The 27,201-nt window shown below is 44.0% G+C and overlaps 1 protein-coding gene across 1 annotated transcript; it reads right to left on the bottom strand.

Moving 5' to 3' along the window:
* Positions 1 to 908: 908 nt before the first annotated feature.
* Positions 909 to 27,201, bottom strand: LOC141082430 (uncharacterized). Its single transcript, XM_073566373.1, has 10 exons — positions 27,142 to 27,201; positions 16,963 to 17,142; positions 16,757 to 16,880; positions 16,576 to 16,673; positions 13,403 to 13,552; positions 13,094 to 13,273; positions 12,888 to 13,011; positions 12,707 to 12,804; positions 12,418 to 12,508; positions 909 to 2,390 (listed from the first exon to the last, which is right to left on the bottom strand). The coding sequence occupies exons 1-10, from the start codon at positions 27,199 to 27,201 to the stop codon at positions 1,033 to 1,035; spliced, it is 2,463 nt and encodes an 820-aa protein (XP_073422474.1). The 3' UTR covers positions 909 to 1,032.

Raw genomic sequence — 27,201 nt, 5'->3', positions numbered from 1 at the left:
AATGTTTTTAAAAATATTAAAAAAAATAAAAACGTTCAAATTACCCCCCTTTCAAAATAAAATAAAAAAAATCAAACATACACATAGTTGTTGTAGCGGCGTTCAGAATCGCCCGATCTATCAATATAAAAAAGAATTAACCCTATCGCTACATGGCGTAATGAGATAAAACGTAAAAAATGCCAGAATTACTTTTATTTGGTCGCCACAACATTGCATTGAAATGCAATAAAGGATGACCAAAAGATCATATCAGCACCAAAAAGGTATCTCCATTAATAACGTCAGCTCGGCACACAAAAAATAAACCTTCACCCAACCCAAGATCATGAAAAATGGAGATGCGACGGGTATCGGAAAATGGTGCAATTCTTTTATACTTAACCTAATAAAGAGGAGTTATTTTTACTGATACAGTGGGTATGGAAAGTATTCAGACCCCTTTAAATTTTTCACTCTTTGTTTCATTGCAGCCATTTGGTAAATTCAAATTCATACTATCTATTCCTGACACTGGAGTGGCTTATAAACTTCCGAAGTATATAGTTTGATGTTTGGGATCTGCCAATATGGGGCTAGTTTTCTGACTGTTTCGAATAACATGATACATGATTTTATTTTATTTTTTTTCGTTTAGTCTCGCTTGAATAAAGGTCAATATTACATAGTCTCCTGATGAGTCGTCTTTGGTGAGGACGATGAAACCTGTAGAAATGAGAGGCTTGGAGAGTGAGTGTGTAAATGTCACCTCACCCTATATACTGAGATGTGGGGTACATGTTTTTTCTATTAGTCACTTTCCAACTAACCTTCAGGGGGTGAATTATGGGTATAGTTTTACATTTGCAATAAATAAGGTTAAGTTTTTTCCTTTCATCAGCAAACATGAGGAATGACAAGAGACAACCCATTTAAGAAGGTGCAATTTTGGTTAAAACTATTCTAACATTATAAACATATAAAAGTATACTCCGCTAAGTGACATCTAAGATGTTTATTAACAGTTGATTTCCAAGTAAAATATTTCCCACATTAAGGAAATGAAAATGGCTTTTCCTCTGTGTGACTGCTCTGATGGCGTTCAAGAAGCGCTTTCTGGTTAAAATATTTCCCACATTCTGAACTGGAAGAAGGCTTCTCCTCTGTGTGAGTTCTCTGGTGGATAAGAAAACGTGATTTCTGTGCAAAATATTTCCCACATTTTAAACATGAAAAAGGTTTCTCTCCTGTGTGAGTTCTCTGATGCCTAACACAATGTGATTTAGTATTAAAACATTTCCCACATTCTGAACATGAAAAAGGTTTCTCCCCTGTGTGGATTCTCTGGTGCTTAACACAATCTGATTTAGTGTTAAAACATTTCCCACATTCTGAACAGGGAAAAGGCTTCTCCCTTGTGTGAATTCTCTGGTGGACAACAAAATGTGCTTTCTGTGCAAAATATTTCCCACATTCTGAACAAGAAAAGGGTTTCTCCCCTGTGTGAATTCTTTGATGGGTAACAAAATGTGATTTATGTGCAAAACATTTCCCACATTCTGAACATGAAAAAGGCTTCTCCCCTGTGTGAGTTCTATGGTGCATAACACAATCTGATTTATTCCTAAAACATTTCCCACATTCTGAACATGAAAAAGGCTTCTCCCCTGTGTGAGTTCTCTTGTGGGAAAGAAAACGTGATTTGTGTCCAAAACATTTCCCACATTCTAAACATGAAAATGGCTTCTCTCCTGTGTGGATTCTCTGGTGCTTAACACAATCTGATTTAGTGTTAAAACATTTCCCACATTCTGAACAGAAAAAAGGCTTCTCCCCTGTGTGGATTCTCTGGTGCTTAACACAATCTGATTTATTGTTAAAACATTTCCCACATTCTGAACAGGAAAAAGGCTTCTCCCCTGTGTGAGCTCTCTGGTGTCTAACAAAATGTGATTTCTGTGCAAAATATTTCCCACATTCTGAACAGTAAAAAGGCTTCTCCCCTGTGTGAGTTCTCTGGTGCCTAACAAAATGTGATTTAAGTGCAAAATTTTTTCCACATTCTGAACAGTAAAAAGGCTTCTCCCCTGTATGAATTCTCTGGTGAATAATAAAATGTGATTTCCATGTAAAACATTTCCCACATTCTGAACATGAAAATGACTTCTTTGCTTTAGGAGCAGTTTGTTTTTTAATGCCTCTTTTGTGACTTTGATTTTCCTTAGTAATCGGTAATGAATCAGAAGATGGGACCTGTTTCATAGGATCAGATGACATATCTTTGCTGTAAATGGATGATGGTATATCTGGAGTAATAGCATTCACTTTAGTTGTATCTTGTAGCATCTCAAGATCATCAGATTTAAAAATTGACGATGTCATCCGTCCCTCTGATCTCCTGCTACAGTCATCTGCTAAGATAAAAACAATTATTTTTTAATAAAATATCACTGAGTTTTATAATTTTGAGCATTTCTACTTAAACTGTCCATAAAAATGGCAAGCTATGTAAAAGCTTTAATTATTTACCAAGACAATGACAGTTCACACTCTAATAGAAAACTTTGTTGGATGAACCAGTAGTGTGCAGTGTTCAACTGTTTGTTCATTCTGCCTCTCAAATATCGAATAAAAAGAAACCAATCAATGTTATGTAGGTGAAAATAATACCAATTCTCATCTCACAAAAACAAGTCCCAACTCAGGTCCATCATCTGTCAATAGAAAACCAGAGGTTCCCACACTATTAGTGGCTCAAAGGCTGTTGAAAAGCAACAAGGTTTCCATAAACTAATCCAGCAAAATCCACTCTCACTTCGGAGTCTTGCAGTGTGCGCAAACAACATTTAGGATCCCTGTATTTAGCAATATTATAGTGAGAAGAACCCACTTAATTTGCGGTGTCTCCTGGAGCACAATCTGGGCACTATGTGCTGGGTAAGAAAATGGCAAATGTGTAATTTTCACTCTCCAACATCCACTGCGGATTAATTTCCGGAAAGTGGCTGTGGAGTCAAAATATTCACTCCTCCTAAGGATTATAACCCTCAGTGAATTAATTAATAACATGGAATTACTTTCTGAGGATTTCGACTATTCTGGTTTTCTGTCATTTAGTTATATTAGGGCTTCTGCATATGGTGTGTCCAATCTCATCTGGGATCTGTTCCTGCTGTCCAGCTGGAGTAATCTGCTCCCTACTTCAGCCAATTGGAAAGTACCACACCCTACTAAAGCGCAAAGCACATGGCCGGAATCTGCCAGATACAGCGCTGTTCTCCTCTGGTTCAGTCCTCTGTGCTCAGCTTGTGGCTTGTGTATTTGTTTCCTGCTGTGACCGTGGCCCGTTTACTGACTACTCTTGTGTCTTCTGATTCTGTCCTTCTGGTTCTGACCCAGCTACCTGACTATTTTTCTTGCCATCTAACACCACAAAATAGCAGGTAACGCCATGGTCCAAGCCTAGGGGTCCCAGTGTAAGTCCAGATTCCATGTAAGGGTGTTAAAGGGCGATGAGGAAGGCAATCCTTGGGATATGGGAAGCAGAGAAGATAGAGCCAAGCATGTTCATGGTGGACATCTTTTGAGCTGCCAGGTGACTATGAACAGTGCTCCCAATACATTGTGTCTGCAAACTATTCCAGCTAGATCTGCATTCATATAGCTAAATGGCGCTCCTTCCCTTCTGAACACTGCCATGTGCCCAGACAGTAGCGTACAATCGTATATAGGGTACAGTGCGAAGCTGGAAAATAATTTGTAAGATCCATTTGTTTTCTATTATCCTTTGTGAAGAATTCCAAACTTACCACCACATAAAGTGACACACGTTAGATATTAATAATGGGGCCTGATTAGGAACTACTAAAATGATCAAACTCCACAGTCTTCATCAATAATAAATGAGAAACTAGTGGTGAAACCTCTCTGGTGTAATTAGCGTATGGGTCTCGGAGACTTCACAATCTATACTATCGTAAGGTCAAATATTTTCTGTCAGATGAGTTTCAAGAAGAAATATATCATTTAAAGAGAACTGTGTATAAGGCCGGTTTCACACGTCCTGATATTTCCGGTACCGGAGATGTCCATGTGTGTAATACTCGTGGCACACGTGTGACAACTATGTCAGCATCCGTACCACATGGACGGCCGGCAGGGAAGTAGCGCTACATTAATCTCTGTTCCCCGGTGGCGGGTGCTGAAGACGCTCTCATCATTCTCCTCTACTCTGCCGGCAGGGAGAATGATGAGAGTTATATTAAAGTGAGAATGATGATAGTAGGTGCGGGCGTTTGGGACTATTACTCCCATCAACCTACACCTGCTGCTGCCAAGAACAGTGACAGCAGGAGCGGATGATGGGAGTATTCCTCACCCACTGCCTGCGTTATAACTAAATAAATGAATGAAAAAAACGGTGTGGGTTCCCCTGTATTTTCTATAACCAGTCTGGCAAAACTGACAACTGGGGGCTGCAACCCTCAGCTGTCAGCTTCAGCAAGGCTGGTTATCAAGAATAGAGGGGTCCTCACACTGTTTTTTTTAATTATATAAAGAAATAATTTAAAAACATGGCATGGAGTCCCCCCATTTTTGACAACCAGCCTTGCTAAAGCTGACAGTTGGGGGCTGGTATTCTCAGGCTTGTAATGGGTCATGGATATTGACCCCCCAGCCTAAAAATAGCAGCCTGCAGCTGCCCAGAAAAGGCACATCTATTAGATGCGCCAATTCTGGTGCTTTGCCCGGCTCTTCCCACTTGCCCTGTGTTTTGCTTTATTTCTAATAAAAGACTTTATTCTGGCTGCATCTTTATTTATCATATAACTATAGGATTAGTTATGGATAGGTGTCTTACTTTGATACCTGGTGATGAAATCTTTATTTGTAGCTTTCCGTTAATGAGATTCTCGTGCTCTGGGGCGGGGCTGTGGTGGCCTGTGGGCGGGGCTTTATGAGGTGTGCTGATTACATATTCATCTGTATTGGCTTGTGACAGGTCGCTGATCCCTCACTGACCTGCCCCCCATTATTACATAATACATATAATAGCATTGATATTATTGGTGATAATGCCTATAATATTGTGGCAATTGTGAGGCTTAGAAAAAAAATTACATCCAGCAAAATGTCACCAGCGGCCCCTGTGCAGTAGCCTCTATCTCTTACTTATAGATGCTACTGTGCAGGCGTCGCCATCGCCGGTGTCATTTTGCTGGATGTAATTTCTTTCTAAGCCTCACAATAGCCACAATATTATAGGCATTATCACCAATAATATCAACACTATTATATGCATTATGTAATAATGGGGGGCAGGTCAGTGAGGGATCAGCGACCTGTCATAAGCCAATACAGATGAATATGCAATCAGAGCACCACATAAAGCCCCGCCCACAGCCCCGCCCCAGAGCACGAGAATCTCTTTAACTGAAAACTACAAATAAAGATTAAACAACAACCACAAGACGGATTTCATCACCAGGTATCAATGTAATCAGTATAACGGCGCTGACCTGACAGTGTCTGTAGGTTACTGAGCACAATCCTGCTGACAGGGGCACTTTAAATTTAGATCTTAGGCATTTGGAAGAGGCAATGGAGAGATTTTTTGAAGACTATCAGAGAGTTACAGACTCACATTAGGCAGGAAGGCCGATCCCACCACAATCAAACTATCATACAGAAGGAACAGGTAAAAAAAAGACATAGATAAAAAAAAATATGTTACATCCCCAACAACAACGTATGTACAAGGGGAGAACACTAAACTAGAGCTGACCGGAAGAGTAGAGAAAGTATTAGTGCCCCCATTTCAGGAGAGATTGTGCAGTAATCTGAAATCCTTTGGCTGGAAAAGATAATGGAATTCATGACGTTTAGTAAATCTATGAAACCAGGGCTGGAGTCAACACATCTCCTGCAGGCGGGAATAAATGTATATTACAGCCATCAGCCACGCACAGCTTAGAGATCTATCATGGCACAGGTGGAATGTTTGTCCTGTAGATTATCACAATCCTCCTTGAAATTACTGTATTTTTTGGACTATAAGACGCACCTAGGTTTTAGAGGAAATTAGGAAAAAAAATTGAAGCAAAAAATGTGGTCAATTCTGTACTTAATATCCCCTATCCTGGTATATATGGCCCCCTCATCCTCATTCTGATACACATGGCCCCCTCATCCCTATCCTGGTATGCATGGATCCGTCATCCCTATCCTGGTATGCAGTGCCCCCTCCTTCCCATTCTGATACACATGGCCATCTCATCCCTATCCTGGTATCCATGGCCCCCTCATCCCTACCCTGGTATGCATGACCTCATCCCCATCCTGGTATGCATGGCCCCCTCATCCCTACCCTGGTATGCATGGCCCCCTCCTCCCCACCCTGATATGCATGGCCCCCTCCTCCCCACCCTGATATGCATGGCCCCCTCCAGCCCAACCTGGTATGCATGGCCCCCTCCTCCCCATTCTGATACACATGGCCCCCTCATCCCTATCCTGGTATGTATGGCCCCCTCATCCCTATCCTGGTATGCATGGCCACCTCATCCTTATCCTGGTATGCATGGCCCCATCCCTACCCTGGTATGCAGGGTCCCCATCTCATCCTAGTATGGATGGTCCCATCCCTATCCTGGTATGCATGGTCCCATCATCCCTATCCTGGTATGCATGGACCCATCCCTATCCTGGTATTCAGGGCCCCCATCTCGTCCTGGTATGCATGGCCCCATCTCGTCCTGCTATGCATGGCCCCAACAGAAAACATAAAAAACCCAAAACATTGCACTTTCCTACCCGGCGCTCCCTTGCAGCATCCTGCTCCGGTGCCAGCAACTGCTTTATGCTTGTAAGCAGCGCTGAGAACAGTGAGTATTCACAAATATTAATTTCTCTTAAGTAGTGGCACACGTGACCGCAGGTAGCAGCAGGAAGCCGGTGGCTGACACTGCGCCGTACTGAAGAGCAAAGAATACTCACTGCCCTTTGCGTACACAGTCCTGGCAGCTGTGCTCTGCTTGTGAGCAGCACATGACGTCCCTGCCATGCGCTGCTTACAAGCATATAGCAGTTGCTGGCACTGGAGCAGGACGCTGCGAGGGAGAGTGGGGTAGGTAAGTGTAATGGTTTGTTTTTTAACCTTTTCAGATGCGGCCATGCATACCAGGATGGGGATGGGGATGTGGGTCAATTATAAGGATGGGGCCATGCATACCAGGACCGGGGTTGGAGGCTAATCATATCAAGATACTATTATTAAAGAGAAATGAATATTCATTGCCCTCCAAGCCCATGGGAGTGGAATGCAGTGAATATTCATTTCTCTTTAGCAGCGGGAACAGGAGTTAGTCGCAGCCACCAGCTCCAGCCTCCTGTGACCCGCTGCTCCGCCGATTCCATTCCCCACCTCCCCACCACATCCAGAGCCGATGCATCCGGACTATAAGACGCACCCTCCATTTTCCTCCATATTTTTTAAGGAAAAAAGTGCATCTTATAGTCAGAAAAATACGGTAGTTTTAACACAAATTGAAAAGTCAGGAAAAAGGGAAACTCTGTTATTGTACAGAAATTCACACTTGGCCTCACTGCACATTTACTGTTGTCGATCATAAAAGGGAAGTTTGGCCAGAAAGACTGGACCTGGTCTTGTAGGGACCATGAGACATTCAGCAGCACAGAAGGGAGAGAAGATTCATCCGATAAGATCTCAGGGATCTAGGAAGCCAACAGCATCATTACCCTCCGCTTTCTCTTACAGGCCCAGCATATTTTTCTTCAAGTGATTTTCTAACTTGTCAGCACATTCTACGTACGCTGTCATTTGGCTTTATAGTTACAGATCTGGGCAGGTAACAGTCAGTGTCTCCTAATCCCAGGGGGTAGGTGGATCCTCCAGGTCGTAAGTTCTATATGGGCAGCACGGTGGCTCAGTGGTTAGCGCTGAAGCCTTGCAGCGCTGGAGTCCTGGGTTCGAGTCCACCAAGGACAACATCTGCAAGGAGTTTGTATGTTCTCCCCGTGTTTGCGTGGGTTTCCTCCGGGCACTCCGGTTTCCTCCCACACTCCAAAAAACATACTGATAGGGAATTTAGATTGTGAGCCCCATCAGGGACAGTGATGAAAATATGTGCAAACTGTAAAGCGCTGCAGAATATGTTAGCGCTATATAAAAATAAAGTATTATTATTATTATTATTATAGAAAAGGGCTTTCAATGCCCAAAGTCATGTGAACAGTTTTAGGTGGAGGAGAATGTTGTGGTCTAGAGGCAAAATGGTGATCATGGTAATAGGGCCGGACTACACCACCGATAAAGCAGCCACAGCCGGTGACTGAGAGGAATCTGTGACTTCTCTGTATTCAGTGGTTACTACTTGTGAAGGGTTAATACTAAAATCACAGCTGAAGTTTCGTTTTGTCCATTCTCTGAAGGTTTCGTTTCTTCATTTTTGTTGCTGTAAGATAAATTTTTGTAATTGGCAAGGGTTGTCATGAAACCAGACTGTTCCCATCAGGTGAAAGATAAGGGAACCGGGGGTGTAAAACTCTGAAGAATATGCCATTATACTACTTTCTATGATGGACATATATGTAGTTTCCGGTTTTCTTGCAATATTATTGGCTTATAAAGTGAAATGATGCTATTGGTACTTGAGAACCTTGCATAATTAAGCAAAAGATTATAAAATATGTGACTAAAATAAAGGGGCTTAGTGATCTGCCTCGATCCTCCTGTACAGAGACCCCCATCTCCGTGTGGTCATTTGAGTTGCTAACAACACTGCAATAATTTGGACATCACTGGCTCAACCGTGAAGGGTTAATTAGCCCTCTCTAAATAGCTACCTCGACAGCTTGGTGCGCAACGTGGGGCCCCCGAACAGGGACGCCTCTGCCCCCGGAGGACAACAACACAAAGGACCCTCGGAGCGGACACAGGTGCTGGAAAATTGGGACTGATCACGCCCCACGACAACCACAGTAAGTTGGCAGTTATACTGTTCAGACTGACCCTTGGTGTGGTTTTCCTGTGCTTGTTGCTGCAAAGAGGATCTGAGGTTTATCCCCTGGTGGGGTGATTCATGGGTGAAATCATATAGAGGTGTAGTCCCGTTGGGGGCCCAGTGCTCGAACCGTACCTCATAAGGGACGGACACCCCGGATTGACCAGTGATTGTGACTCTCTTTATAGTCAAAATATCCTGAAATTCCCGATCATTATTAGTATTGGGGGTGGTGATGTGATCGAAGATGGGTAGGATACGTAACTCAGGTATATATAGAAAGATATATATAACCAGAGGTGTCCGGAGGGATAGTCTGAGACGCCCTCCTCCTTTCACTGAGTACCGCAAATTTTGGGCAATCCCAGAGGGGGATTATTGACCCGGTGGAACAGAGACTGAAACGGCCGCCAGATCTGTGCACAATTTAAGTCAGGGTATTTAGCTCTAAAGGAAAGAATTATGTTTCTGTGGAAGAAAAAGAAAAGTTTGGAATTGTGCGAAGGATCAGATACTGTTAGTCTTATGATTCAAAGACGATATGCAAATAAAATGAAAAAAAACCAGACAATGTGATTTTCTGGATTTTTTTTTCTCAGTTTGTCTCCCATAGTTGAGGTCTACCTATGATGTAAATTACAGACGCCTCTCATCTTTTTAAGTGGTGGAACTTGCACTATTGCTGACTGACTAAATACTTTTTTTCCTCACTGTATTTGCATTCACTTAGCAGGGCCAACAGTTAACATGGACAGTTATGCCACAAGGGGCCCAAAACAGTCCCAACCAGTTTGCAAAAAAATATGAGCAGGTGTCTTTTGCCATTGTTGCCACTGTTAGCCTCCTTAAGTATCTGGCAGCACTGAACTGTCGGGTTTCGGCCTCGAGACTTCAGTTCTGCCTTGGTCAAGTGATATTCTTGGGTCACTGTCTCCTTCAGGGTGTCAGACACCTCGCAGAAGAAAGAAAAATAGCTGTCAGCTCCCTTCCTTTCCCAAAAGATGAAACTGAACTCCTTTTTCTTGGACTATGCACTTATTGTTGTCAGTGGATACCGGATGCATCCCGCATAATGCATCCTCTTTACAATGCCTTGAAAGACGCATAATGAACTATAAGGAAAGATGGCAGTGATGAGGATTACCTCCAATATGATTGTTCCCAATTTCTGATAGAAGAAACAGCTACTCCACCAAATGTCAGTGAGAATTCACTCCCAAATCCTGATCTGGTGTTATACACGGATGGTTCAAGATATGCTGATGGGTTTGGTAGATTGCACACGAGATATGCTGTTACCACAGAGGACACTGTAGTGCACACAGCTGCACTCCCGCCCTCACAGTCAGCACAAGAAGCAGAACTCCAGGCTCTGTCTACTGCATGTACTTTGGCCAAGAACAGACGGGTTGATATATACACGGACTCACGGTATGCATTTGGTATTGCTCACGATTTTGGGGCTCTATGGACCAATCGAGGGTTTATTACTACTGCTGGAACCCTAGTGAAAAATGCTGAAGCTGTTAAAACCCTCATGGACTCGATCAAATTACCTACTCAGGTGGCTATTATCAAAGTTAAGGCGCACGGTCCTAGGACCAGTCCACAGACTGTTGGCAACGCGTTTGCGGATATGCAAGCAAAAGCCGCCGCTCTCTTACCCGTTGAACCAACCACACCAACTATGGTGACCACACGCTCTCAGCGTAAACAGTTACAAGAAGCATTGACTCTACAAGAACCTGATGATCTACAACAGACTGAAGTTTTCTGTCAGACCGCTTAATGACGATGCAGAGAATGTCTCCAAAGGAAGAGGTGAAGCAATGGAAGACTGATGGGGAACGAATGGATAATGGTCTCTGGAAAAAGGACCAACTCGTGTGTCTCCCTAAGCGGATGTACCCTGCTATTGCCATATGGGCACATGGACCTACACATTGAGGAAAGAATGAGGCCCTCGCACTGGTGCAAAAATTCTACTGGGCCCCAGGTTCTCCAGTTGGCCGGAAGCATTCCCTGTTACCAACATGACTGCAAAGACCACAGCGAAGAAACTGGTGATGGAAGTTATATGCAGATATGGGGTTCCAGAAGTTATCAGAAGAAACTGACCGTGCTGTTCAATGTGTTATTCAGCTTAGTAAACATCTTACTAACACCTATGTTCTAGTTTTCTTTTCTTTTTTCCAGATTCAGCAGAAACCGACACCTGTTATAACCTGAAACCTGGTGATTTGGTAGTCATGAAAAGGCATGTCAGAAACCACAGACTAGAACCCTTGTATGACGGTCCCTATCAAGTCCTCCTCATCACCCAACAAGCCAATTGCAAATGAAGGGGCATAATGTTTTGGTTTTCCCGCATTTTCCATATTATTATTGGTAGAAGTTAAGAGTTAAAGTTAGAAGATACTCAATGACTCAGAGATCAATACGATAAAGACAATGATTGTAATAGGGACAGTTGGTGGTCAGACACTTTCTCCTTTCTCAATCTAGCCAATTGATTTAAGGGAATAGGGGGCTGGATAACTGGGATCTTACAAAGCTTGTTACACATTGCTGCTTGTATCCTTGTTGTATATGTGATACTAAAACTTGTTCTTTGGTGTATTTCTGTATATATTAGGAAATTCTACACTAAGACAGCTAATGATGATACCAAAAGTGTTGTTGCCCCTGCTCTTCTCTACACCGATCTCAAAAGGCTACTTGATGAAGATGTTGAAGCCAAGCACATGCCTACCTAAAAAAGATCCCCACCACCGTCATCAAAAATTGTTATTCATGAACTGCAGTATACAGGGGGGATGGGTGCGCCGCGACAGCCATGACTGATAACACGGCATCAGCCATGTAAAGACCAGTACCCCTCAAGCTGTTAGCTTGGGATAGCACCTCTGATGCTGCATATGTGTTTAAAAAAAATTTATCTAGGGGGGAATGTGAAGGGTTAATACTAAAATCAGAGCTGAAGTTTCATTTTGTCCATTCTCTGAAGGTTTTGTTTCTTCATTTTTGTAATTGGCAAGGGCTGTCATGAAACCAGACTGTTCTCATCAGGTGCAAAGATAAGGGAGGCGGGGGTGTAAAACTCTGAAGAATATGCCATTATACTACTTTCTATGACGGATATATATGTAGTTTCCGGTTTTCTTGCAATATTATTGGCTTATAAAGTGAAATGATGCTATTGGTACTTGAGAACCTTGCATAATTAAGCAAAAGATTATAAAATATGTGACTAAAATAAAGGGGCTTAGTGATCTGCCTCGATCCTCCCGTACAGAGACCCCCGTCTCCGTGTGGTCATTTGAGTTGTTAGCAACACTGCAATAATTTGGACATCACTGGCTCAACCGTGAAAGGTTAATTAGCCCTCCCTAAATAGCTACCTCGACATACTCACCTGGGTAGTCATATGTGGGAATCTCCTCTTTACACCACTCATCACCCCTCACATATGTCTCTGTAGTATAAATATGGGTCAGATCTTCACCCTGAAACAAATATTGTAAAAGTCACTGACAGATGGAAAAGTCCCATCTATGATCAGCTCTAATCCTGCCATCTCCACCGTTCTCATTACACAAGTATAAAACATATAATACTGGTGGATAAAACAAGACTGAGCACAAGACCTTCACAGCCATCTACACATCATAGGGGAGATCTCCTGACACCTTCTCTCCATCTACCTGATGATCCTGAGGAGCACTGGGATCTTCTTGTTTACAGTCCTGTGGAAGAAGAGGACGGGGACATCTCTCTGGTGTTGACCTCTTACTGGAGAGATCTGGAGGAAACACATACAGGGACTGAATTCATTCTCTACATACAGATAATTATAGGCCGTGCGCATTTAGTCCTGTCTATTACCTGGTGATGTGAGGGGCTGGGGAACCTCCATTATGATGTTCTTGTACAGATCTCTGTGTCCTTCTAAGTAATCCAACTCCTCCATGGAGAAATAGACAGCGACATCCTGACACCTTATAGGAACCTGACACATACAATGATACCGTCATCCCCCGATCCCTTCATAGTGTTACTGTATAATGTCCCAGCATTCCCAGCAGTGTCACCTCTCCAGTCAGCAGCTCAATCATCTTGTAGATGAGTTCTAGGATCTTCTGGTCATTGATGTCCTCATGGATCAGGGGGTGAAGTGGAGGCCCCGTGATTGGGCTCAGGGGTCTTCCCCATCCCTCAGACACAGGGTCTTGACAGGGATCACTAGAGGTCTTCTTCACCACTGTGTAATCCTGGTTATGGAGAGACACATTAATAAATCTCACTACAGACATTTCCAGAGTCCTCACCTCTCCAGTTCTGTCCATCTGTTATTCCCATAGATAAGAATGATGTAATGTGACATCATCAGAATCTCTCACCTCTCCAGTGAGACGGAAGAGGATCTCTAGGGTGAGGTGTAACATCCTCTCCGCTATCTTGTCTCTGTCCATATCCATCCTTGATGGGTAAATCAGGAAAATTCTCTTTTGTAGAAGATCTTCACTGAGAGGATCCGATATTGTAGAGACCTGAATGAGAAGAAGATGATCCGATGTAACATCATAAGAATCCGGTGTAATGATACAATTGCTGGAGATAATAAGGGAAACATATGAGGAGACTTATTATTTTACATATATGTCTCTGTAGTATTAATATGGGTCAGATCTTCACCCTGAAACAAATATTGTAAAAGTCACAGACAGATGGAGAAGTCCCATCTATGATCAGCTCTAATCCTGCCATCTCCACTGTTGTCATTACACAAGTATAAAACACTAGCTGCCCGGGCATAGTAACTAAGTAAAGTTAGATGTAATCATTATAATTTGTTATAACTATCTCTACATATAAAGCTGAGTGTATAGCCCCGCCCACTCCGCTTAGCCACATTCACGTTAATATCCCACATCATCCCATAATCCAGAGCCACCGGACTACTACCCCTAATATCCCACATCGTCCCGTCAGCCAGAGCCACCGGACTACTCCCCCTAATATCCCACATCATCCCGTCAGCCAGAGCCACCTGACTACTACCCCTAATATCCCACATCATCCCGTCAGCCAGAGCCACCGGACTACTACCCCTAATATCCCACATCTTCCCGTCAGCCAGAGCCATCGGACTACTACCCTTAATATCTCACATCACCCCGTCAGCCAGAGCCACCTGACTACTACCCCTAATATCCCACATCATCCCGTCAGCCAGAGCCACCGGACTACTACCCCTAATATCCCACATCATCCCGTCAGCCAGAGCCACCGGACTACTACCACTAATATCCCACATCATCCCGTCACAGCCGCCGGACTACTCCCCCTAATATCCCACATCATCCCGTCAGCCAGAGCCACCGGACTACTACCCCTAATATCCCACATCATCCTGTCAGCCAGAGCCACCTGACTACTACCCCTAATAACCCACATCATGCCGTCAGCTAGAGCCACCCGACTACTACCCCTAATATCCGACATCATCCCGTCAGCCAGAGCCACCGGACTACTACCCCTAATATCCCACATCATCCCATCAGCCTGAGCTACCGGACTACTACCCCTAATATCCCACATCATCCTGTCACAGCCACCGGACTACTCCCCCTAATATCCCACATCATCCCGTCAGCCAGAGCCACCGGACTACTACCCCTAATATCCCACATCATCCCGTCAGCCAGAACCACCGGACTACTACCACTAATATCCCACATCATCCCATCAACCAGAGCCACCGGACTACTACCCCTAATATCCCACATCATCCCGTCAGCCAGAGCTACCGGACTACTACCCCTAATATCCCACATCATCCCGTCAGCCAGAGCTACCGGACTACTACCCCTAATATCCCACATCATCCCGTCAGCCAGAGCCACCGGAATACTACCACTAATATCACACATCATCCCGTCAGCCAGAGCCACCGGACTACTACCCCTAATATCCCACATCATCCCTTCAGCCAGAGCCACCGGACTACTACCCCTAATATCCCACATCATCCCATCAGTGAGAGCCACCGGACAACTACCACTAATATCCCACATCATCCCGTCAGCCAGAGGCACCGGACTACTACCACTAATATCCCACATCATCCCGTCAGCCAGAACCACCGGACTACTACCCCTAATATCCCACATCATCCCGTCAGCCAGAGCCACCGGACTACTACCCCTAATACCCCACATCATCCCGTCACCCAGAGCCACCGGACTACTACCCCTAATATCCCACATCATCCCGTCAGCCAGAGCCACCGGACTACTACCCCTAATATCCCACATCTCCCAACATCCTGGCATCAGAACCAGAGCGCTGAGTGGATTTGCCCTGACTTCCATACGAATGATCCCTTTAATAGAAGCCTGTGGTGAGAATCAGAGCGGAGGGATTTGCCCTAACTTCCATACAGTAGATCCCTTTAAGAGAAGACTGGGGTCAGAACCAAAGCGCTGGATGGATTTGTCCTGACTTCCATACTATAGATCCCTTTAAGAGGGGCCTGGGGTCAGTACCAAAGCGCAGAGTGGATTTGCCCTAATTTCCATACCAATGATCACTTTAATAGAAGCCTGGGGTTAGAATCAGAGTGCTGAGGGATTTACCCTAACTTCCATACCGGTGATCCCTTGAACAGAGGCCTGGGGTCAGAACCAAAGCGCTGGATGGATTTGACCTCACTTCCTTACCAGGGATCCCTTTAAGAGGGGCCTTGGGTCAGGACCAGAGCGCTGAGTGGATTTGCCCTATCTTCCATACCGGGGATCCCTTTAAGAGATCCTGGGATCAAAACCAGAGCGCTGAGTAGATTTTCCCTGACTTGCATACCAATGATCCCTTTAATAGAACCCTGGGGTCAGAATCAGAGCGCTGAGGGATTTGCCCTAACTTCCATACAGGAGATCTCTTTAAGAGAGCCTGGGGTCAGTACCAGAGCATTTGAAGGCAATTGCCATGACGTTCATACCGGAGATCCCTTTAAGAGAGGCCTGGGTTCAAAACTGAAGCGCTGGATGTATTTGCCCTAACTTCCATACCAATGATCCCTTTAAGAGGCAAGATGTGCCTATGGGACGGAGGATGTGTGATGGGTATATGGGCAGGGAGGGGGGGGATTCATTTCTGTCGTGCTCTCTGCTCCTTTCTGGGGGGCAGACAATGGCTGGGAGCTTATGTTCCCGGGGATGCTAGATTTCTCCCACCATGTCAGTGTCTGCTGAGGTGTTGTCAAGTGGGAAAACTTGCTCATATCAACCAGCTCAGGTCAGCTGCTTTTAACCAGCTCTGGTGAAATGAGAGATGCTTAGTGATTGGTTGCAAGGAAAACTGCTGCTGCTCATAGCAGCCAATCACAGCTCAACTTCTTTTGAACAGCTCTGGTGAAATGAAAGATGCTTTGTGATTGGTTGGCGATACACACACACACATTCAGTTTTATATATAGATATAATACTGGTGGATAAAACAAGACTGAGCACAAGACCTTCACAGCTGTCTACACATGATAGGGGAGATCTCCTGACACCTTCTCTCCATCTACCTGAGGATCCTGAGGAGCATTGGGATCTTCTTGGTTACAGTCCTGTGGAAGAAGAGGACGGGGACATCTCTCTGGTGTTGTCCTCTTACTGGATAGATCTGGAGGAAACACATACAGGGACTGAATTCATTCTCTACATACAGATAATTATAGGCCGTGCGCATTTAGTCCTGTCTATTACCTGGTGATGTGAGGGGCTGGGGAACCTCCATTATGACGTTCTTGTACAGATCTCTGTGTCCTTCTAAATACTCCCACTCCTCCATGGAGAAATAGACAGCGACATCCTGATTCCTTATAGGAACCTGACACATACAATGATACCGTCATCCCCCGATCCCTTCATAGTGTTACTGTATAATGTCCCAGCATTCCCAGCAGTGTCACCTCTCCAGTCAGCAGTTCAATCATCTTGTAGATGAGTTCTAGGATGTTCAGGTCATTGATGTCCTCATGGATCAGGGGGTGAGGTGGAGGCCCCGTGATTGGGCTCAGGGGTCTTCCCCATCCCTCAGACACAGGGTCCTGACAGCGATCACTAGAGGTCTTCTTCAGCACTGTGTAATCCTGGTTATGGAGAGACACATTAATAAATCTCACTATAGACATTTCCAGAGTCCTCACCTCCCCAGTTCTGTCCATCTGTTATTCCCATAGATAAGAATGATGTAATGTGATGTCATCAGAATCTCTCACCTCTCCAGTGAGAAGGAAGAGGATCTCTAGGGTGAGGTGTAGTATCCTCTCCGCCATCTTGTCTCTGTCCATATCCATCCTTGATGGGTAAATCAGGAAAATTCTCTTTTGTAGAAGATCTTCACTGAGAGGATCCGATATTGTAGAGACCTGAATGAGAAGAAGATGATCTGATGTAACATAAGAATCCTGTGTAATAATACAATTACTGGAGATAATAAGGGAAACATACGAGGAGATTTATTATCTTACAGGGTTTAGTTTTCTTCCCTGACATCTACTAATAAAACCTATATATTTATTCCACAGACAACAAGCAGTTTCCTCCTCGGAGTCGGCAGCTGAACACGTTCCTCATAGACTCATCTTCCATAACGCTAATTCTCGTCTCATTACCGACACTGGAATCGGCATTAGCAATACTGCAGGAGATATTCATTACACGCGACATGAGAAATAACTCCTTCATGATGAGGACGACATCTTCATCTTCTACTGCGGCTCTAGAGACAGATGTGGCCAGAGTCGGTCACTGCCTCCATCCCCACCGGCCGTCTATATGAAGGTTTCCCGTCTTCCCCGCACTGGAATCTTCTATCACGTTAGATCTCAGCTCTGAGTCACACACAGAAGTCTGAGGCTTTTCTGGAAGAACAGGACAGGAGACATCTGAGGCCGATGTCTCGATGTACAGGGTTTCCCCTCGGGATAAGAGGCTTTTCTATCCCTTTCCCCCAATTAGAGGGGACACCTGTGGATATCAGGGTCTTTACCGGCTGCAGTCCTGGGGGGATTTCCTCGGTAACGTGGACGTTGGAGAAACGTCACCATCAATTCCCATCAGAGTGAAGGAACATCGCTCCTCTATTCAGCTCTATGGATCCAGGATGAAATCCACTGCGGCCCCTGCAAGAAAAGAGCGAAGTCTGGTGAGACCCCCGAGGCCGGAGATTTCTACAGCTGCTCTGTGTAATGCAGGAAAAACCAGAGAGTTATTTTTAATCCTATTACAAGAAATCAAGAAAAAAGTCCAAATGACTCTATTCCAAGACAATTTAAAGATGGACATAGATGTGAATACAGATAGAAGATCAGAACTTATAATAACAGATACACACAGGAGCAGGCGGCAGCGGATCACCTGGAAGCACCGGAGGGTATGAAACATGAGACAAACGAGATCATCTCAATCACTACATAGTAAAGTGCAGATGCTAAAAATCAATATATCATATGCAAAAAATTGGAGGAAAAAGGAGGGGTAGAATGAAGGGTTAAATACCCATATTATATGGAATAAATAGCACTAAAAGGGCCACACATCAAGTAGAAAATCATGTGACCAGAAAAAATAATAATGGCAGCAATCATAAGCCAAGAGCCCCTGTACTCAAATGACACCACATAACCTACCCATATCCAGCACACAGAAGCCCCGAACCTGCAGAGCCGCACTCCACATATATGGCTGCTCTGTGCACAGGACCTGTGATGAGGTCACAGGAGGGGAGGAGTCAGGGGTCACATGATCAGGGGCCTCAGTGTGTGCAGGACTCTGCTGTGCTGGTTGTCATGGTGCTGGATGAGGGGAAGTTTATGTGTGGGGTCAGGAGGGGTTTACAGGGTGGATGTAGCAGAGCCGCCTGTGTACGAGGTGTAAGGAGCGGAGCCGCGTGTGTACGAGGTGTACAGAGCGGAGCTGTGTGTGTATGAGGTCTACGGAGCAGAGCCGTGTGTGTATGAGGTGTACGGAGCAGAGCCGTGTGTGTACGAGGTGTATGGAGCAGAGCCGTGTGTGTACGAGGTGTACGGAGCGGAGCCGCGTGTGTACGAGGTGTACGGAGCGGAGCTGTGTGTGTACGAGGTGTACGGAGTGGAGCCGTGTGTGTACAGGGTGTATGGAGCGGAGCCGTGTGTGTACAAGGTGTACGGAGCGGAGCCGTGTGTACGAGGTGTACGGAGCGGAGCCGCGTGTGTTCGAGGTGTACGGAGCGGAGCTGTGTGTGTACGAGGTGTACGGAGCGGAGCCGTGTGTGTACAAGGTGTACGGAGCGGAGCCGTGTGTGTACGAGGTGTACGGAGCGGAGCCGTGTGTGTACGAGGTGTACGGAGCGGAGCCGTGTGTGTACGAGGTGTACGGAGCGGAGCCGTGTGTGTACGAGGTGTACGGAGCGGACCCGCGTGTGTACGAGGTGTATGGTGCGGAGCCGCGTGTGTACGAGGTGTACAGAGCGGAGCCGTGTGTACGAGGTGTATGGTGCGGAGCCGCGTGTGAACGAGGTGTACAGAGCGGAGCCACATTTGTGCCGACCTATCTGTGTACTCTGTATACCCCATCTTCAGTCACAGACCCCTCTGTGTACGCTGTATACACCCGTATACCCCCAGCTTCGGTTGGAGACCCCTCTGTGTATGCTGTATACATCTGTATTCCCCCACCTTCAGTTGCAGACCCCCTCTGTGTACTCTGTATACACCTGTATACCCCAGGTTCAGTTGCAGACCCCTGTGTGTATGCTGTATACAACCGTATACCCTCAGGTTCGGTTGCAGACCCCTGTGTGTATGCTGTATACACCCGTACAACCCCAGCTTCGGTCGCAGACCCCTGTGTGTAGGCTATAAACACCCGTATATCCCTAGCTTCAGTTGCAGACTCCTGTGTACACTGTATACACATGTATACCCCCAGCTTTAGTCGCAGAACCCTGTTTACACTCTATACACCCATAACTCCCCAGCTTCGGTCACAGACTCCTCTGTCTACACTGTATGCACCTGTATACCCCCAGCTTCGGTCGCAGACACCTCTGTGTATGCTGTATACACCTGTATACCCCCAGCTTCGGTCGCAGACCCCTGTTCACACTGTATACACCTGTATACTCCCAACTTCAGTCGCAGACCCTGTGTACGCTATATACACCTGTATACCCCCAGGTTCGGTGTTATAAAAATTGTAATAAAGTCCTTTCTTTTATGTGTGTGTATATATATATACATACGTGTATGTGTGTGAGTATATATATATATACACATGATTGCATATGCCATTTATTTTGCCTAGACTTTGAAACTCTTTTTAGTTTACGTATTGTGAAGATATGGGTGTTACCTTTGGGTGTTACTTTTTGTGAACGTTAGCTGGCTTTCCTTATCTTGCGTGACTTCTCTGGTAATGTAGATAAGGATTGTTAACAGCTACGCTTATTCTAATTGCATGTACTATTTTTCTTGCAAATGTAGTGTTTTCAACGCCTTCTTTTCCTGCTATTTAAACTCTAAGAATATGTATTGAAGTTAGACAGAGGACTGCCCACACCTGGTGTGGCCGTCATTCTCTCTCCATGCCGGCATGTCCAACTAAAGAAGCATCTTACTTATTCAGGTCTGGACGATTTCTAATTGGAACATAAAAAAATCCCTGACATTTGGTGCATTGGCCGGGAATCCAACACCTTTCCTTCACCGGTGAGTACTGTAAACCGTGCACGGGGGAGTCTGGAACTCCTTAAGCAAGTCCTCCGCCTTGCCATTAGGCATCAACAGGGGCATTATCAGTTTCCCGGACTGAGGGAAAGTGACGGATTCCGTATAATCTAAGGATCTCTGGGAATCGTCTGTATCTGAATACAGGTAAGAACATTTAATAATTTTCATTATATTCGGTAACCTTGTTAATCCAGTATGAATGTTATTCTTGGAATTGAATGGGGACTGTGATTGTAGACTTTTCCAATTGGGGTTTGTGAGAGGCTCCTGTAAGTTGGTAGTTTGCATGCAATTGGAGTTATAATAACTCCTGTTGCTAAGCTCCATAGGAATGGGGTTTGTTTGTTCTTGTAAAATATTCCGAAGAATAATAATAATCTTTATCTTTTTATTTTTGAATGGGATGAATGTTATTTTAGGAACTGAATAGGGAACTTGTGGACTTTTCCAATTGGGGTTTGTGAGAGGCTCCTGTAAGTTGGAGGTTTACATGCAATTGGAGTTATTAAACCTCCTGTAAGTTGCGAAGCTCCATAGTGATTGGGGTTTGTTTGTTCTTTTAAGATATTCCACTGAATAGCAATAATCTTTTTTTTTTTATTATTTATTTTTATTTTTGAATGGGTACAAAGCCAGTGTGAGAAGGCTACTGTGCAATAAAAAACTCCGTGTGCACGTTAAATTGATCTAGATGGGAGAATCGAGGGAGATTCTTGTTAGATTAACCCCTTAATGACAGCCAATATGTCTTTTTACTGACCTGAGATTTAAGAGAATATCATCCCCGTGCAGGTGATGATCCAGCAGCTGTCGGCTGTCCACTATAGCTGACAACTTGCTGTATCCGGCTATACCACTTTGCAATAATTCCTGAAAATCACCTGAAGGGTTAATAAACTACCTGACAGTTTTCAATATGTCAGGGGGTGCTGTTTTTTAAAAAATGGGCTACTAAGGGGTTAAGGAAGCCGGTATAAGATGAATTTTTGCCGGTATTCTGTTTTGTCTTCTGTACTTTGTTGAATGTTGTTTTCTGGTAAGTGTGCTGTTTTGTCTGTCTTTTAAAATTATAGAACTAAAACGCCATAAATATATGTTTTATATTACTCATGAGACTCCTTGAATGTTATCTTGAGTGAATGTATGAGGATTTAAATATAAAATCCTGAGTGTATAAGGGAGTCCAGTAGGCATGGTTAACAGTCATCTGTGGACTGGAGACAAATCATAGGTTATTATAGTGATATAAATCACCTAGGTACACGCGACCTGATCCCCATAGAGAATATTCTATGTTGTAATGTTATATGTTTTTCTTTTAATAAGACAGAGTGACTGAACCCTCCTCGTTTAAAAAGTGGACACAAAGTCAGATTAAGATCTTATAATGATCACTGAGGAGAGTCCGCGCCTGTGGTGCTCTGAATACCTGATATTAAGAACGGGAATGTCTCTGGATAAAAAGAGACAGTGTCATTAGACTTTATCTCAGCACTTCAGGAATAGGAGTACGAGGGAACTTTACTCTCTTGTCTTATATGTCTCTGTGTATGTGTGTATGTCCAGTCCCTAACTGTGGAAGCTGTTGTACCTTGTGTGTTTGCACTGTGACGTTAGTTAAAAGTCCATGAGAGTGACCATAGCCCTTGGGGACCTTTCTTGTTTGTTACACTGTGTTGTCACACTCACCCCTTACAGGCTTTCATTGGACTTAGGTGGCAAGATATAGAGATACAAGCTGGTAAATACCTAGGACATAGTGTAATCAGTGAGGATTATTTAGATCCTGGATATTAGTAACAGTAATTGTATTGTTGCTATTTTATCTTCTTGTTGACTTATGAATTTCACTGATATTTGTCAATCTTCTTGCAAGTGGGTAGAAATCCATTGTGCTCCAGGGTTTATATTGTGTATTGTCCTTATTTTGTTTTTTGTCTTTTTGTGTTTAAGAATTTTACGTAACATCCTTATGGGGCTTTATCCCATAGACATAAAGATATATATTTTAAGACCTTGTCCTCATTGTAGGGCAGGATTGTTACTGACCATTTCATCTGATGGCTGGAAAGTTATTAAGATTGTACCAAGAAGGTATCCCTGGAATGAAGCAGGATATGGTCCTTTTTCATCGAGTACCCAGAGAGAACAGCCTTCAGATCAAATGTGCAATGTGTCCTTATTGGTAACTTATAGGCCTAACTCTTATATATTATAACAAATAGAGTAAAAATTCTATATCGCTGACATTGTCTTTTTAGTCTTGACAAACTAGGAGTAGGCACCACCCAGAGCAAACAGTCCTGAAGTGGGGAGATAAGCTGTTAGCATGAGGATTGTTGTGGAATGTGGTTGTGGTTTTGAGATAAGAAGGGGCCACTAGGAGACCCTGAATGTGTCCCCGGACAGATGGGTTGTATTTTATGATAAACTTAGTTTCATAAAATGTGAAAATTTGGTACAGGAAATGGAAAAGTGTAATGAGAGGAAATATTTAATTTGGCTAAAGTAGAAATACATTTATAAAACACTGTATTTCCAGAAGTAACTGTCCTTGTGGGAAGCCATGAGGTCACTTTTCTTGTTGATTTCTTGTTGATTCAGGAGCACTAGAACCTTAGTACTTCCAGAAGAGATACCGACTATTGGACTGTCTGCTGTCTGCATAGTGGTAAAAGGAGCAAGTGGTAAGACACAGGGAACCATTGTCTATGCCTGTGGAAACACCGGGCCCTCAGCACAGGTAAAAGTGCAATTACACAAATTATAATATCAACTGTGTGGGAGGGATATGATGCAAGCCCTGAGCCTGGGAATAATTCCTACTGCTGCCGGACTATAGGTGAAATCCATGGCTGAGACAATGGTGCTCCAGGGGTATGGGGAATCTAGATACTATTACAGTCTAGATCTAATAACTGAAGGACCATCCTCAGTTACTGAGTCCTTAATCAAGGAAGCAATAGATAAAGGTACACAAATGTAGATGTTCACACACCTGAAGAACTACACAGCACCATGTACTACAGGTATTTCAGGGGTCCTGATGTAAAATATGAGAATTTCCATGCTCTAGATTGTTCATTGCACACCATATACTGGAATTATAAAGGGAACTGTGCCGTCAGTTGTAAACTGTCAGAACAAATTAAATTGTTGTTTTTGCTTTTTAGAGGCACCGAGCCACATGTTTCCCTCTCCAGATGTAAAGGTAGATCATGGAAATTCCTTGATTTTGTTGGAGTGTAAGGAAAGTAACAATGGGAGGATTTGAGTGATGGCTTATTTTGCAGTGCCAGACTGCAGGCATGTTCACAAGTACAAAAAGTGGAACACCATTTCTAAACCCAGTGTCCACCTGCAGCGAGGCAGGGGAATGAGTGAGAAATGCTGATCCTTTCCTAGAATTAGAAGAATTGACCACATACCCAGAATCTTTGTGGTCCTCATGACCTGCAGATGTGGGATTGATAAAAGAGGTGATTATACCCTGTCCAGCTCACCTTGTAACAGAACCTTGTTTCCAGTAGGGAGGGCGCCCCCATCTGTAAACGAGGCTGTGATTCCAAGAGCCCCCACAGGGCCAGACCTCCATACTCTGCTGAATGACTGGAGGCCGGAACATAAAGTCTTTACAGTGATGTCTTCAGCATCCTGGTACATCCAGATAGCCAGGCTTGGTTTGTACTCACATATAAGGGGAGCAGGTATACATTCACCGGAATCCCACAAGGGTACTGTGAATCACCTACTATTGTTTTCCAGGTAAAATTGGCTAACCTAGCTCAATGTGAGTCACCAGAAGGGAGCCAGATGCTCTTATATGTGGATAACATGCTATTGGCATTAAAAAAAGAATAAAAACAAATTGGTAACCAAAGGGGTTATCTTTAAAGATGACCTATATGTATAAACTGCCCAGTGACCTCCTAAGATACAGTGGGGAAAAAAAGTATTTAGTCAGTCAGCAATAGTGCAAGTTCCACCACTTAAAAAGATGAGAGGCGTCTGTAACTTACATCATAGGTAGACCTCAACTATGGGAGACAAACTGAGAAAAAAAATCCAGAAAATCACATTGTCTGTTTTTTTTTTCATTTTATTTGCATATTATGGTGGAAAATAAGTATTTGGTCAGAAACAAGCAATCAACATTTCTGGCTCTCACAGACCTGTAACTTCTTCTTTAAGAGTCTCCTCTTTCCTCCACTCATTACCTGTAGTAATGGCACCTGTTTAAACTTGTTATCAGTATAAAAAGACACCTGTGCACACCCTCAAACAGTCTGACTCCAAACTCCACTATGGTGAAGACCAAAGAGCTGTCAAAGGACACCAGAAACAAAATTGTAGCCCTGCACCAGGCTGGGAAGACTGAATCTGCAATAGCCAACCAGCTTGGAGTGAAGAAATCAACTGTGGGAGCAATAATTAGAAAATGGAAGACATACAAGACCACTGATAATCTCCCTCGATCTGGTGCTCCACGCAAAATCCCACCCCGTGGGGTCAGAATGATCACAAGAACGGTGAGCAAAAATCCCAGAACCACGCGGGGGGACCTAGTGAATGAACTGCAGAGAGCTGGGACCAATGTAACAAGGCCTACCATAAGTAACACACTACGCCACCATGGACTCAGATCCTGCAGTGCCAGACGTGTCCCACTGCTTAAGCCTGTACATGTCCGGGCCCGTCTGAAGTTTGCTAGAGAGCATTTGGATGATCCAGAGGAGTTTTGGGAGAATGTCCTATGGTCTGATGAAACCAAACTGGAACTGTTTGGTAGAAACACAACTTGTCGTGTTTGGAGGAAAAAGAATACTGAGTTGCATCCATCAAACACCATACCTACTGTAAAGCATGGTGGTGGAAACATCATGCTTTGGGGCTGTTTCTCTGCAAAGGGGCCAGGACGACTGATCCGGGTACATGAAAGAATGAATGGGGCCATGTATCGTGAGATTTTGAGTGCAAACCTCCTTCCATCAGCAAGGGCATTGAAGATGAAACATGGCTGGGTCTTTCAACATGACAATGATCCAAAGCACACCGCCAGGGCAACGAAGGAGTGGCTTCGTAAGAAGCATTTCAAGGTCCTGGAGTGGCCTAGCCAGTCTCCAGATCTCAACCCTATAGAAAACCTTTGGAGGGAGTTGAAAGTCCGTGTTGCCAAGCGAAAAGCCAAAAACATCACTGCTCTAGAGGAGATCTGCATGGAGGAATGGGCCAACATACCAACAACAGTGTGTGGCAACCTTGTGAAGACTTACAGAAAACGTTTGACCTCTGTCATTGCCAACAAAGGATATATCACAAAGTATTGAGATGAAATTTTGTTTCTGACCAAATACTTATTTTCCACCATAATATGCAAATAAAATGAAAAAAAAAACAGACAATGTGATTTTCTGGATTTTTTTCTCAGTTTGTCTCCCATAGTTGAGGTCTACCTATGATGTAAATTACAGACGCCTCTCATCTTTTTAAGTGGTGGAACTTGCACTATTGCTGACTGACTAAATACTTTTTTTCCCCACTGTATGTCACAGTATTGAGCCATGGTATAAGCTATGTCTCAACAGGAGGGGTGGTAGAGGTCATATCTTACGTATTTATGATGTATGGCTTTACTATTAAAATTTTTTGTTTAATCTGCATTACTTGTGCAAAAAATAATTCCTAAGGGAATCTGAGACCAAAGAGAGGACAATGTCCTCACCCTGAATACTTATTCCAACACATTTGTATGGATTTTATTGAACAAGTGTGAGGGAAAAAGTCCAGCCTTGTTATTATGGATGCTTTCAGCAGGTGGATTGAAGCTGTCCACCCTGATGCATTAATGATACCGAAGGCCCTTCTAAAGGAAGTCATACCCAGATTTGGGGTTCCAGAAAATATATAGTAAACTAAGTAATGTTATTATTACCTAAAACATTGTCAATTGAGTTGGGAAACCACTGTGCCTGTCATCCTCAGTCAGCCGGACTGGTTGAAGGACACAGTGGGATCTTGAAAAATAGGTTGACAAAGACCATGCAGGAAGCAGGAAAGATTGGTTGTACTGTTTCCTATTGGTTGTACTAAATATGTATGTCACACGGACATCGGTAGTGCTGACAGCCTTTTGAAGTCATATACGGGAGATCTTTTCTGTCACCTCAGCTAAAATCCTTTAAAAGGATAGAGGAGGAAGTTGGTTGTACATTAGCAGAATATATGGCTAAGATATTAACTCACAAAGAAGTTTCTACTAGTAGTTTTGTTCCAGGAAACTCACTAACAAAACCTGAGATTGTGAAACTTGCAGACTGGGTCCTTGTGAAGGTGATAAAGAAGAAACACCAGCACCATCCTAAGTGGGAAGGTCCTTACCAAGTCCTGTGGACTACTCCTACTGTGGTCAAGATTGCTGAGCGCAGTTCCTGGATCCAT

Source organism: Dendrobates tinctorius, unplaced genomic scaffold (assembly GCF_039654945.1).
Source record: "Dendrobates tinctorius isolate UK_male_01 unplaced genomic scaffold, ASM3965494v1 ptg000017l, whole genome shotgun sequence".
Taxonomy (NCBI): domain Eukaryota; kingdom Metazoa; phylum Chordata; class Amphibia; order Anura; family Dendrobatidae; genus Dendrobates; species Dendrobates tinctorius.
Note: the sequence above shows the minus strand (reverse complement) of the source record. Positions and strands in the feature narration are given on the sequence as shown.